The sequence below is a fragment of the Lynx rufus genome, unplaced genomic scaffold, assembly GCF_022079265.1.
Source record: "Lynx rufus isolate CCGP_SWC_20201006 ecotype Redwood Valley unplaced genomic scaffold, mLynRuf1.p SCAF_6, whole genome shotgun sequence".
In the NCBI taxonomy this organism is placed as follows: Eukaryota; Metazoa; Chordata; class Mammalia; order Carnivora; family Felidae; genus Lynx; species Lynx rufus.
The window spans coordinates 141,222,833-141,237,344 of record NW_025814878.1 but is presented as its reverse complement, the minus strand read 5'-3'; the positions used below and the strand labels follow the sequence as shown (position 1 = coordinate 141,237,344).

Sequence of the window (14,512 nt, the reverse complement as noted above, 5' to 3'; positions counted from 1 at the left end):
TCTCTCTCTCTCTCTCTCTCTCTCTCTCTCTCTTTAAGAAAGCAAAGAATATTTGGAGAAAAACTTTGCTAGTGTCACCATATAAATTTCGTGTTAAAAAGAAATCCGGAGGCCCCCTGGGTCAGAAAGTGGCAACGCTTCAACCTCAGGACATTCAGATTTGGGTTGATGGCTTTTTTTTTTTTTTTTTTCCCCTCCTAGGTCGAGTTTGTTTGCTGTTCTGGTGAAGTTAAACAGTAGTTAAACAGTTTGCTGGGCAGTGTTATTATTTTGAAACAACGCTGGGCTTCCCGTGTCGGTGACCCGCTTAGAGGGAAAGCAGGGAGCCTGGGCCTGGATTTCAGACACATCGTGTCACCGGAGTGGTGAGGAACGAGGGCATGTCCGCGTGCAGGTTCTGGCCCGGGCTACTGATCGCACTGGGCTCCCTGTGTCCGAGAGGTTCACCATGTGGCATCTCCACGCACGTAGAGATAGGTAAGTGCCAGCACCTTGCTGTGCTATTAAGACTCTAAATCCGTCTAAAGGCGTTGAGGAAGAGATGTACAGTCGGTCCTGTGCATTGATAACAAGTTCCCCCGGCTGCAGCCAGCAGCCGGGGGGTGGAGAGCTCGAGCTGTGACCCGAGTCAGGGGTGGGCAGGAAGCCTGGCAACGATGCATCTTTGACGATACGGTCCCTGGCTATTGCTCTGGGTGGGCAGATGAGCTGGGGGCTGCCCAGAAGCAGAACATCTGATTGAATGCAGAGAGGAGAAAGATGCGTGGAATTCTGTAAGAGAGAGGAAGATATCTTTGTTGTTTTGTATTTCCAAGTGTGCGGAAAGGCCACTTGTGGCCCCAAGAGTGTATCCCCCGAGTCAAGGGTTTGGCTGCAGGGAGGGGAAGGATGCGAGGGAGCTTGGCCACTGGCATTAGAGGTGCCCAGGATGAGGACAGCAGCTGGGAAGGACCGGCTACAGGCAGAGTATCGGATATTGGTGCACAGTACATTCAGTTCTTTTTTTTTTTTTTAATTTTTTTCAACGTTTTTTTTTTATTTATTTTTGGGACAGAGAGAGACAGAGCATGAATGGGGGAGGGGCAGAGAGAGAGGGAGACACAGAATCGGAAACAGGCTCCAGGCTCTGAGCCATCAGCCCAGAGCCCGACGCGGGGCTCGAACCCACGGACCGCGAGATCGTGACCTGGCTGAAGTCGGACGCTTAACCGACTGCGCCACCCAGGCGCCCCTACATTCAGTTCTCGTACGAAGGGCATTTGTACTATTTTTTAACTCCTGGAAAAAGTCAGCCATTTTATAATCTAAGCAGATGGGATTATATTCTGTAACAATTTTCGGATTAATTTCAGGTAATACCTGATGTCTGGGTTTACTTTTAGATAAAAACAATAATATTTTCTAGTTAGGCCACTTCCAGAAGGTACAAAGCAGAACAACATTACAAATAAAGCGTGAAAACTTATCAGTGCAGGATAGACCTAGGTATTGAGTTCTAGCGCCCAAGAACCTATGATCACAGAATTTTACTGTCTGGAAGGGCACTAGAGGTCACTGAGACCAGTCCCTGTGGTTCACGTACAAGGACATGGATGTAGAAGAATCTGCCAGCTAGCTCGTTAGTGGGCTGGCCTAGGACTGGCTGTCCTGACAGCCAGTCCAGCATTCTTTCCAAAAACATCTATTGCTAGCAAGAGTCAGGAAACAACAGAAAAGAGAATTAGACCGAGGTTCTAATAGCAGCTCTGTAAACTAAGTATGTGCCACAAGAGCAGGTCATTTCCTCTCTGTTCCTCTCCCATAGAATAAGGAAGCCAAACTTGCCAATGAGTTTGAAAAGTATTTTCCAAGTGTAAGTTCTGTGACACTGAAATTGGCTAAAACTATAAGTGGGCTGAAAGAGAACAAGTATAAGTAGAAATACTGAAGTATTCAATCCTTAGAATTTAAACACAGATGAAATATAAAATTAAAAAAAATCAGATAATTGCTCGCTATTTTTAGTCTGTGACAAAGCTCCTAATAGATTAATATATACTAAATATATATTAAATGTAGTATATTAATATAAAACTTTGAGCATAATTGAAGACCACTCCTAACCTGTACAGATTTTGAGGATTAAAAAAAAAATTTTAATGTTTATTTTTGAGAGAGAGAGAGAGAGAGAGAGAGAGAGAAAGGCAGCAAGCAGAGGAGGGACAAAGAGAGGGAGACACAGAATCCAAAGCAGGCTCCAGGCTCTGAGCTGTCAGCACAAACCACAAACCCACGAATCATGAGATCATGACCTGAGCCGAAGTTGGACGCTCAACAGACTGAGCCACGCAGGTGCCCCAGATTTTGAAGATTTTTATGTAAAAGACAAAACTCCAACATTTACTAATTAGAGGGTTTTATAAATGTCTTGGTTCCTATTTTCACTTCTTCTATAAAGCCTGTGTGGAAGGTTGACATTCAGGCGAGTTAATTAGATTTGGCCTCATTCAGTGGTTTGGATTTGTAAATCACTGGAATCTTCTACACAGGTCATTTGTGTGGGCTGTGAGCTTGTATCGTATAGTATTAATGCTTCTAGTAGTGGCTGTGTTTTTGTATGGATTATAAAACTGGATGTGATGCACAGTAAAAAGTAAGGTATCAACCTTGGAAGTGACTTCGCAAGGCATGTTCATCTTCTGGATTCTAAGAAGATTCAGGGTGTGGGTGTGTGGGCATGTGGGTAGAGCAGGTGACCTGAGATGATTTTTTTTTTTTTTGGTCCATCTAATTGATGGAAAAAAAATTGAGACTCATTGATTCATTCCATGCTTTTGGCCATGTATCATATTTCCTGCTTAGGTTTATTTATCTCAGTGGGTTGTTGAGGCAAAATACAATGATGACACCTTCTGTTTACTGAGCTCCTAGTGTGTATCAGCCATTGTGCTCATCACACAGCATTTATTTTGTGTGACTCTCTCAACAAACCTGTAAGGTGGGTATTATTTACTTAATTTTACTTAGGAGGGAACTGCTACCTAGCCTAGCCAGGTCTATAGTACTACCTAAGTAGAAAGTTCAAATCCCCGTGCGGATTTGATCTGTAGTTTAACAAAATAAACATCATAAGAATCTTATGCCTGATGAAAATTACTAGTGCGTACACACTTAATTTCCATTTCCTACTTCCTTGACAGTTACAATGACAAAATTACATCTTCCTTTTAAAATATCTCGAGTAAGTTCTGTTTTCAGTTACAGTTGAATTTAATTGATTTAATATTTCAGGACACAGAGCTCTGGAGTTTCTCCACCTTCAAGATGGGAGAATTAACTACAAAGAGGTATAACGTTTACTTTTTCTCTCGCTCATTAACTTTCTTCCATCAGTGCCAAAAAACATTAATGACAAATCATAATATGAGAAACTGAGAAAGAATTGTCTAAGAATGGTGCGTCTTACTGTTTTTACAAAGAGAAGCCACACCTGAGATAAATTATTTCTCACCTTCTGACTGTGTGTTGTATAAAAATTGCATCCGTACAAGGAGCAGGAAGGATTTCTTCAGAAGTCCATGTTGAGAGGCTCTTCTGACGTCTCCTCCTACTGTATTCTTCGTAGGACCATCTGGTGGCTTCTCTGGACCTGTCCTCAAATCGACTGCACCCGTTCTGACCCTATACACTATTGCTAGTTCTATAGCTAAACAGTGTGCTGTGACAGAGGATTAAGTACTTCCATTTGATAAGAGTGGTTAACATTTGCTCCTGATGTCAGGCTTGGATCCAATTATTGCCAGTAAGTCCCGATAATTCAGTATGGAAAGCAGGATGGTAACATAACTGAAATCTATCATATCTTCATGCCTCGTTTAGACGTTAGTTTTGACTTTCTTGACACTTCAACAGCAGTTGGTTATCCTCATTGACCCTGGTGGAAAGCAGCCAGGCAAGAGGGGGAGGAGAAAGATTGCCTAATTGATCATGCGAACGATCAATCCTGAGTGTGTACAGAGCGATTTTTCTAGTAGAAATATTCGTGCTTGCGTCACTAACTTAATTTGAAACGTGAACTGGACACCGATCCTTCCCCTCCGCATCCGCCCTGATGCAAAGAGTGATGTCGTCATCAGAAATGCCTAAGTGCCCTGAGTGCTTACCCTTCAGCTTTCAATTTATGAAGATCAGGATTACTTCACCTTTTCTGATACTATCCAATCCCTTTTCTTGATCTATTTTATAGCTCTCTGTATGTGGGAATTGTTGTAGTATCATTTTCTCCCTATTCAAACCTGCTCTTCGGTAACTTCTGGACTCAATGGTACAGTTTAGTGAAATGATTCAGAAGGAAGTGGCCTGAAGGATGCCAGCTGTGTGCCTAGACCGTCCCCCACCGGCTGGAGATCTAGGGGCAGGCTCTGTGGAGTTTTGTTGGTTCTGGGGTTATCTTTTGTTAATATATTTTCTCTTTAAAGATTTGACTTACACAAAAAGAATGATGCATCAAGTGGAGAAAATCAGTTCATTAATTTATAAGAACTGTAAAAACAGCAAACCAACCTCACATTGGGCGTCATTATTGCCCTGATACTTTTTTCCCATTGTTTTCTTATTACTAAAATGTGGCTGATCTATAATGCTGCATTACATATGTACAGCATCGCGATTCGACACTTCTATACCTTACTCAGTGCTCACCGTGCTAAGTGTGGTCACCACCCGTGCCCATGCATTACTACAATATTGTTGACTGTATCTCCTGTGCTGTACTTTTTTTTTTTTTTCAATGTTTGTTTATTTTTGGGACAGAGAGAGACAGAGCATGAACGGGGGAGGGGCAGAGAGAGAGGGAGACAGAGAAACGGAAACAGGCTCCAGGCTCTGAGCCATCAGCCCAGAGCCCGACGCGGGGCTCGAACTCACGGACCGCGAGATCGTGACCTGGCTGAAGTCGGACGCTTAACCGACTGTGCCACCCAGGCGCCCCTGCTGTACTTTTCATTTCCATGTCTTATAACTGGAAGTTTGTACCTCTTAATCGCCTTCACCTAGTTTGCTGATCCCCTCCCGTCCACGACCTTCTCCCTGGCAGCCACCAGTTTCTTTGTATTTAAGAGTCTGTTTGTTCATGTGTTACTTACATTTCCATCTAAGTGGAATCGTGCTATTTGTCTTTCTCTGACTTATTTCATTTAGCACAATACCGTGGAGTCTACCCATGTTATCCCAAATTTCAAGATTTTATTCTTTCTTTTTGTCTGAGTAATATTCATGTGTGTGTGTGTGTGTGTGTGTGTGTGTTTATAATCACCTCTCCTTTATCCATTCACATATCTATAGACACTTGGGTTGCTTTTATAGTTTGGCTCTTGTAAATAATGCTGCAGTAAACATAGGGTTGCATACATCGTTTTGAATCACTGTTTTCATTTGCGGTGGGGGGGGGGGGCGGTAAATACCCAGTAGCAGAATTACTGGGTCATATAGTAATACTATTTTTAATTTTTTGAGGAAACCCCATACTGTTCTCCACAGTGGCCGCACCAATTTATATTCCCACCAACAGTGCACAAGGGTTCCTTTTTCTCCACATCCTTGCCAACACTTGCTGTTTTCTTGCCTTTTTGACTCTAGCTGTTCTGACAGGTGTGAGGTGATATCTCATTGTGGCTTTGATTTGCATTTCCCTGTGATTAGTAACGTTGAACATTTTTTCATCTGTGTATTGGTTATCTGTAGGTCTTCTTTTGAAAAATGTCTTTTCAAGTCCTCTGCCTATTTTTTTTCCAACGTTTTTTATTTATTTTGGGACAGAGAGAGACAGAGCATGAATGGGGGAGGGGCAGAGAGAGAGGGAGACACAGAATCGGAAACAGGCTCCAGGCTCTGAGCCATCAGCCCAGAGCCTGACGCGGGGCTCGAACTCCCGGACCATGAGATCGTGACCTGGCTGAAGTCGGACGCTTAACCGACTGCGCCACCCAGGCGCCCCTCTGCCTATTTTTTAATGGGATTGTTTGGTGTTTTGTTTTGTTTTGGTGTTGAGTTGTGTAAGTTCTTTATGTTGTTTAGATATTAACCTTTTATGGGATGCATCATTTGAAAATATCTTCTTCCATTCAGTAAGTTACTTTGTTGTTTTATTGAGTTCTTTTGTGTGTTTCTTGTCTGTGTGTGTGTGTGTGTGTGTGTGTGTGTGTGTGTGTGCGCGCGCGCGCGCAAAATCTTTTTTTGTTTTGGCGTAGTTTCAATGGTTTCTTTTTGCTTTTGCTTCCTTTGCTCAAGGAGAGTTATCCATGAATATGTTGCTAAGGCCAATGCCCAAGAGATTACTACCTATGTTTTCTTCTAGGATTTTTATGGTTTCAGCTCTCCTATTTAGGTCTTTAATCTTTTCGGAGTTTATTTTTGTGTATGGTGTAAGAAAGTGGCCCGGTTTCATTCTTTGGCACATAGCTGTCCAGTTTTCCCAGTACCATTTGTTGAAGAGACCGTCTTTTTCTCATTGTATATTTTGACTCTTTTGTCATAGAGAAATGGACCATATATGTGTGGCTTTGTTTCTGGGCTCTCTATTCTGATCCGTTGACCTATGTGTCTGTTTCTGTGCAAGTACCATTCTGTGCTGATTACTACAGCTTTGTAGTGTAGCTTGAAATCTGGATACACTCCAAGATTCCTCCAGCTTTGTTCTCCTTCCTCAAGATTGCGTTGGCTGTTTGAGGCCTTTTGTGGTTTCACACAAATTTTAGGATTGTTTGCTTTAGTTCTGTGAAAAATGCCATAGGTATTTTGATAGTGATTGCATTAAATCTGAAGATTGCTTTGGGTAATATGGACATTTTAACATTATTAATCCTTCCAATCCATGAGCATGGAATATCTTTCCATTTCTGTCCTATTTAATCTCTTTCATCAATGTCTTATGGTTTTCAGAGTATAGGCCTTTCACTTCCTTGGTTAAGTTTATTCCTAGATATTTTGTTCCTTGCGGAGCAATCATAAATTAGATTGTTTTCTCAGTTTTTCTTTTTGCTACTTCATGATTCACATGTAGAAATGCTACAGATTTCTGCATATTAATTTTGTATCCTATAACATTACTGAATTCCTTTACTCTAATAGTTTTTCTTTTTTTTTTTTTTTGTAGTCCTCAGGGTTTTCTATATACAATATCCTATCATCTGCAAATGGTGACAGTTTTACTTCTTTCTTACCAGTTTGGATGCTTTTATTTCTTGTCTCATAGCTGCATCTAGAACTTTCGGTACTATGGTGAATAAATGTGGTAAGAGAGGACATCCTCATCTTGTTCCTGAGTATGATGTTGGCTGTGGGTTTGTTGTACAAGGTCTTTATTATGTTGAGGTAGGTTCCCTCTACGTCCACTGTGCTGAGAGTTTTTATCATAAACAAATGTTGTATTTTGTCAAATGCTTTTTCTGGATCTCTTGAGATGATCATATGGTTTCAATCCTTTTGGTTAATGTGACCTATTACATTGGTTTTGAGAATATTGAACCACTTTTGAATCCTAGGAATAAATCCCATTTGATCATGGAATGATCCTTTTAACATATTATTGAATTTGGTTTGTTAATATGGGTTGAGGACTTTTGTGTCTGGGTTCATCAGAGATGCTGGCCTGTAGTTCTCTTAGTAGTGTCTTTGCTTTTGGTATCAGGGTAAAGTTGGCCTCATAGAATGAATTTAGAGATTTACCTTCCTCTTCTACTTTTTGGAATAGTTTGAGAAGAATAGGTATTAACTCTTCTTTAAATGTTTGGTAGAGTTCACTTGTGAAGCCATCCAGTCCTGGAATTTTGTTTGGGAGTTTTTTGATTACAGATTCAATTTTGTTACTAATAATTGGTCTGTTCAAAATTTCTATTTCTTGATTCAATTTTGGAAGACTATGTTTCTATGAATTTTCCTATTCTAGTTTCTCCAATTTGTTATATAATTTTCATAGTATTTTATAATTCTTTGTATTTCTATGGTGTTGGCTATTTCTCCTTCATTTCTTATTTTACTCATTGAGTACTTGTCTTTGTTGATGAGTCTGGTTAAGGTTTATTAATTCTGTTTTATCTTTTCTAAGAACTAGCTCTTGGTTTCATTTATTTATTTATTTATTTATTTTTTTTCAGTTATTTTGGTTCTAATCTTTACTATCTCCTTCTACTAACTTTGGTCTCTATCTGTCCTTTTTCTAGTTCGTTTAGGGGTATGGTTTGATGCTTCATTTGAGATTTTTCTTATTTCTTATAGTAGGCCTATACTGCTATAAACTTCCCACTTAGAACTGCTATAAACTTTGCACCTCAAAGATTTCTTCCTTTTTAACAATTTTTTAAAAATATTTATTCATTTTTGGGAGTGAGAGAGACCGAGCATGAGCATGGGAGGGGCAGAGAGAGAGAGGGAGACACAGAATCGGAAGCAGGCTCCAGGCTCCGAGCTGTCTGCAGAGCCTGACGCGGGGCTGGAACTTAGAGTGCGAGATCATGACCTGAGCCGAAGTCGGACACTCAACCGACTGAGCTACCCAGGCGCCCCAGATTTCTTCAAGTAGGCTCCATACCCAGTGTGGGGCTTGAACTCATTGACCCTGAGATCAAGAGTGGCACTCTCCACTGATTGAGCCAGGTAGGGGCTCTCCACAAAGATTTTCAGTCATTGTTTCCATTATGTATGTTTCCATATGTATTTTTAAATTTCTTTGATTTCGTCATTGACCCATTGGTTGTTCACTAGCATGTTGTTGGGCCTCCATGTGTTTTTTCTCCCCCCTAGTTTTTCTTATAATTTCTAATTTTACACTGTTATGGTTGGACTTATTATATGTATTTATGTTCTATAAGAATACAGAATGTGGTGTTTTAACCATGAAATCATAGCAACGGTAGTTATTTGCTTGGTTGCTGTCCTTTCTGCCTTGCTTCCTTCTACCTGCCCATAGAAGAGGTTTTTTCTTTTCCAATTAGAGAACTGATAGATGCTCACCATAGAGAAAAATTTTGAGACTACCTGCATTAACACTTGGCTTTATATCATTCTAGGTGTCATCTCTTCATTTATTAGCACAACCCCCACCCCACCAAATTACACTCTGCACACTGCACCTTGTTATTTTTCATTTAATATATTGGTGATGTCTTTGCATGTCAGTAGAGAACTTCAGAATCACTGAGAACAAATACATATTTTTCTGTTATCCATAATGCATCATAATTCAATCAACCAGTTCTATATTTTAACTTTTCATTTGGAAGTAATTAGAGACCAATAGAAAAGCTGGAAGATCAGGCAATTCATTTATGCCCTTTACCCAGTTTCCCTAATTGTTGACAACTTACCATATTTCCCTTTTTATCCTTTGTGTTGTCAACCAAGGAAAGGAGGTGGAACTGAAAAGGAACAAAGGTCTTTATTTGAGTCTCAGAATTGCAATTGGGAGAGTACAGGTTCTAGAATAACCAGAAAAGTGTGCTGCTCATTCAGGGAAACCAAGGAGTGTTTATGAGGAAAAAAGGAAGGGGTGATTCCATGATTTAGATAAAGGAGAGAAGGAAAAACCCTGCTAATTTGGTGCTGACCAGTTGAACAATTTCTGATGACTATCTTCTTGATTATTGGTGTTATCAATTAAAACTGTCCTCCTATGTATTAATTAACTTTGCTGTCCTGTTGAAATTTTATGAGCAACTGCTTGTCAAATAGTTGCTGCTTCTGGCCCGGTTCAAGAGTTCATTCATTGGACAGGAAAATGGAATCTTTCATGTCCAGAGATTTCATGCAATTCCACATTATTTATACATACTGATTTCTTCCCCCCTGAACCATTGGAGAGTAAGTTGTTGATGGGATACCCATTATCCTTTAACACATCATTGTGTATTTCCTGAAAACAAGGACGCTCCTATGTAACCACAGCATAATAATCACAGTCAGGAAATCAACACTGAACAACACTTTGACCCAATCCTCAGGTTTCATTCAAATCTCACCAGTTGTGTCTCAATAATCTTTATGGTTCCAGAACCAATCCGGCACCATGTGACCTACAACAGTTCCTCAGGCCCACCTTGTCTTTAATGACCTTGATATTCTGGAAAGGGCAAAGTCCAATAACTCTTTAGAATGCAACTTAATTTGGTTTTGTCTGATGGTTCTCCATGATAGACCCATTGCAGGTTATTTTTTGACAGAAATATCATAGAACATGGAGGTGATGCTGTATTCTCATTGGATTGTATCAGAAGGCTCACGATGTCGGGGCACCTAGGTGCCCAGTTAGTTAAGCATAGAACTCTTAACTTCCACTCAGGTCATGATTTCACAGTTTGTGAGATTGAGCCCTGTATCACGCTCTGCGCTGACAGCATAGAGCCTGCTTAGGATTCTGTCTCCCTCTCTCTTTCTGCCCCCGCACCGCTGCTCATGCATGCTCAATCTCTCCAAAAAAATAAATAAAAATAAACTTAAAAAAAAAATAAATTAACTAGAAAAAGGAAGGCTCACAATGTCAAGCGTACGGTTTCTGGTGATATTAACTTTTATTTCAGCTATTGTATTTTTCGTTTCTAGGATTTCCATTTGGCTGTTCTTCATATATTTCTCTCCTGAGACTGCTTTGGTGGTGGCTGGGGGAGGCGGGTTGTTTCAAGTGTGTTTGTGATTAAAGCAGTTTTAGGATGGCTGCTTTAAAATATTTGTCAGGTAATTATCACATTTCTGCTATCTCAGTGTTGGTTGTCTCTTTTCATGCCTTTTGAGATCCTTGGTTCCTGGTTTGATGAGTGATCTTTGATTGAAACCTGGACATTTGGGTATCAGGTTGTGAGACTCTGGATCCTACTTGAAACCTATTTTTAAAATTTTTCTTTAAATGTCTATTTATTTTGAGAGAGAGAGCACGAGTGCGGGGTGGGGGCAGAGAGAGAGAGAGGGAGACACACAGTCCGAAACAGGCTCCAGGCTCCGAGCTGTCAGCACAGAGCCCAATGTGTGGCTTGAACTCATAAATCATGAGATCATGACCTGAGCCCAAGTCAGACGCTTAACCGGCTGAGCCCCCAGGTTTCAGCCCCCCTGAAACCTTCTCTTTTAGCTGACTTCTTCCAGCACCGCTTTGGGAGGGGTCTGCAGTGGGCGGATACCCACCTCCTAACTCTCCTAACTGCCAACTGGGGGTAGAGGTCAAGGTTCCCCCTGGGGTCTCCACTGATGCCTCCCTGGCTGGGAGGGGTAGAAGTACCTAATACTGCTCCTCACTGTGGCCTCTACAGATGCTGGGGTGTGTGTCATTTGGTGGTGAACGTCCTGCTCTCCCCTGGGCCTTTTCTGGTCCCACCCAGTGGGGTTGGGGTGAGGTGCCATGTCACTGCCAGTTGGGATTGTATGTCTAGGATCTCCCCGTGGTTTCCACTCACCCTGAGGGGTAGGGATGGGAGACAGGACAGCACAGATGAAAGTCCTGGTAAAGGTGGGGCCACAGTCTTTTCTGTGTTGTTTGGCTGCAGTAGAGAGGCTGTTGTCTAAAAGTTTTCTGTCTTGCTAGTCTGCCTCTTTCCTGGTCGCATGGTTACAACAGGCTTTTGTTGTGGCTTTCGTTTGTGTGTTTAGTCTATGCTCATAGGAGTTTCTAGTTTTTCTGGTATCCAGTTGGGGACATAAGAGGCCAAAAGAAAATCAAGAGAACTCTCCACGGTGTCGTCTTCAGGTCCTGAGTTTCCCCAGCCATCTGCATACTTCCCTCCACCTTCCAGAGGCTTCTAAGTCTCACTTTACGCACAACATCCCGGGTTCTTAGTTCTGTTTAGCAAGAGGGAATAAGAAAAGTGCATCTCTTCGATCTTCCCGGAAGCAGAAGTCTTAGGGATGTTAATTTTTTGGTAAGATGGGGTCTTTCCATTTTTACAATGGAAACTTAATAAGTATTTTCTACTTTTTCAAAAGGTTTATTCATTTTGAGAGGGGAGGAGCGGATGTGGCAGAGAGAGAGAGAGAGAGAAAGAAAGAATGAGAATATCCCAGGCAGATTCCACGCTGTCAGTGCAGAGCCTGATGTGGGGCTCAATCCCATGAACCATGAGATCATGACCTGAGCCAACATCAACAATTGGATGCTCAACCGACTGAGCCATCCAGGCGCCCCAGTATATTCTATTTTTTAACTAGCAAGTAAATGTTTTATGGGGAGAGATATTAAGGTAATGTAAATACCCTGTTTTTCCCATCGGTTTTAGCATCCATTGATAATTCTTGCCTGAAATAATTATTATGATGGTAGCCAAATTGTTTACCTGATTCCATTATCCTTTCTACGTTTATCGACATTCTACTGTAAAGTAGAGCCTTTCCTTCTTCCGCATTCGTATATTTACTTATATCCATATACGTTCATGGATTTCTTTTTAATGGTTTGTATTACATTACTATTGTTTATGTTGAGGCTTCCATTGTCCCAGATTCTGCCTCTAGTTGGCTTTGGTGTCTATTTATCTGCCTATTTATTTAAAACCATGAGTTCACCCAAAAATATCTCCAGTTATGATCCATCATCACCGGATTCGTTCTAGCCTTCTTATGTCTGTATCTGTGACTCCTTTCTCCAACAGTGAGAAGCCTGGCCTTTGTCATTCTTGATACGTGTTCTTACGTGCTCAGTCCCCTTGTTTGTGGCCAGTTTCCTAACCATGTTTGGCAAACCCCTTCAGCCCTGGCACTGCTAGTGGAGTCCGTTTGGCCCAGAAACGAGACAAAACTAAACAGGAAAGACCTATAGGAATGATTAATATCCTTAATTGCTCATGTATTTCATTGAAATTTCTTGATAGGTATCTTCAGGTTTGGAAACATTCACTTTTGGAGCCTGTTTTTTTTTTTTTTCATTTTTGCTAATTTGGTAGGTGAAAAATGGTATTTTGTTAGAGATTTAATTGGCATTTTAGTGAATTAAGAATGAGGTTAAATATACTTTCAAGTGCTTATCAACTATTTCTAGTACTTATGTGAATCATTTATATCTTCTTGTTTTTCAATTAGGATATTTATCTTGATGTGGAAAAATGACTTATTAAATATATGAGCCCCCATCATGTATCAAATGATTCTCGTGGTTATTTTTCTCTTAAATTTGCTTCTGGTGCTTTTTACCATGCAAAATGCTTACATTTTGGGGTACTTCAGTGCACCGTTCTGTTCTTTTATCGATTTTGCCTGTATGCTTTGCTTAGAAAAATCATTCCCACTCTGAGGTTGTGCAATTATTTCCTTAAGTTTGGTCCTAATTTTGTGGCTTCTTGTTTTGCCTTTAACTCTTTAAGTCACCTCGTATTTGTCTCTTGTTATGCCACGCTGGAACCCTCACGGCCACAGGGTTGCGACGACACCATTTGTTGGTTACTCCCCCCCTTTCCTCTTCACTGTATGTTTTGTATGCTTGAGTCTGTTTCTTGACTCTCTTTGATCTCTTTCGACGCCAGGATCCTACTACTTTTATTTCTGTAGCTGAAAAATACATTTTTACCTCTGAAGGACGCATCCTCCCCCACATTTCCCCCCACCCCGCCGGCAGTGTCCTATTTTGCTGACACATTTACTTTTCGAAACTTACTTCAGAATTCTGTTTTAATGTTAAGTAACAGGCTCTCCCTCACCTAGAGTCTTTATCATGTGAAGTAACTAGGACAGTGGCTGACAAGGTAAATATTCAATAAAGGTAACTATTATTTTGCAGTGACAAAAGTCCAACCCGAGCTACCTTTAGAGAACAAGGAGACTTTAGGGGCCCACGTCTCCAGAGCTCCACCCACAGGTCAAGTGGCGGTCTCTCTCCCCGTGGGGGACACGGGCCATCCAGAACTCAGCCTTCAAGCTGAAAATCCCTAAAGGGAAGAGGGTGTCCTCCCCTTGGCTCGAGATGAGGAGTCTCGGCGAGGGCTCTGACTGAGCTAGCTTTCATCAAACGTGCATCTCTGAGCCAAACATCGTGGTGGCGATGGGGATTAGTAAGTCCTTACGGAGAAATTAAGAAGTTTAGGTTGCCAAGCTTTTACTTTGCCCATTTTGGCCATCAGAGTTCATCTGCAGATCACAGAAACCCCTCTGGCTAGCTTCTGCTGAGAGGGGCTCAGTGCCCAGGATTGGGGAACTCGGTGCTGACGACGTGTGAGCGCTCGAAGAGCAGGTTCTGGGCCGAGCATCCAGGAAGGGCTCCCAGAACGACACCCCGAACTGGCCTGCCAGGGTCACCTGTGCCTAGTCAAACAGCCACGGCCCCAGTTGCTAGATCCAGATCCAACTGCCTCCTACACAGTCTGGAGAGTAAGAAGCCGCCGTCTGGACTGTTGGCTCCAGGACCTTGTCACCTCAGCCATGTTCATTACTAGCAAAATAGGTGCTCTGTACTCCACCTGTGAACACCTGGGCCCCTCCGACCTCTGCTGCAAAACCAGGCACTGTCCTGCTAGCTGAAGAAGCGGGGGGGGGGGGGGGGAGAGGGGGTTCCACCATGGAGTCTGGG

At 41.7% G+C, this 14,512-nt stretch overlaps 1 protein-coding gene across 1 annotated transcript in view; it reads left to right on the top strand.

Moving 5' to 3' along the window:
• The first annotated feature begins 380 nt into the window (after positions 1-380).
• The window catches only part of GPLD1 (glycosylphosphatidylinositol specific phospholipase D1), a 64,152-nt gene continuing 50,020 nt past the window's right edge, over positions 381-14,512 (top strand). Inside the window, exons 1-2 of the mRNA XM_047102610.1 lie at positions 381-477; positions 3,271-3,326. Of these exons, the coding sequence (XP_046958566.1) occupies positions 381-477; positions 3,271-3,326 (153 nt within the window). The remainder of the gene's footprint in view (positions 478-3,270; positions 3,327-14,512) is intronic.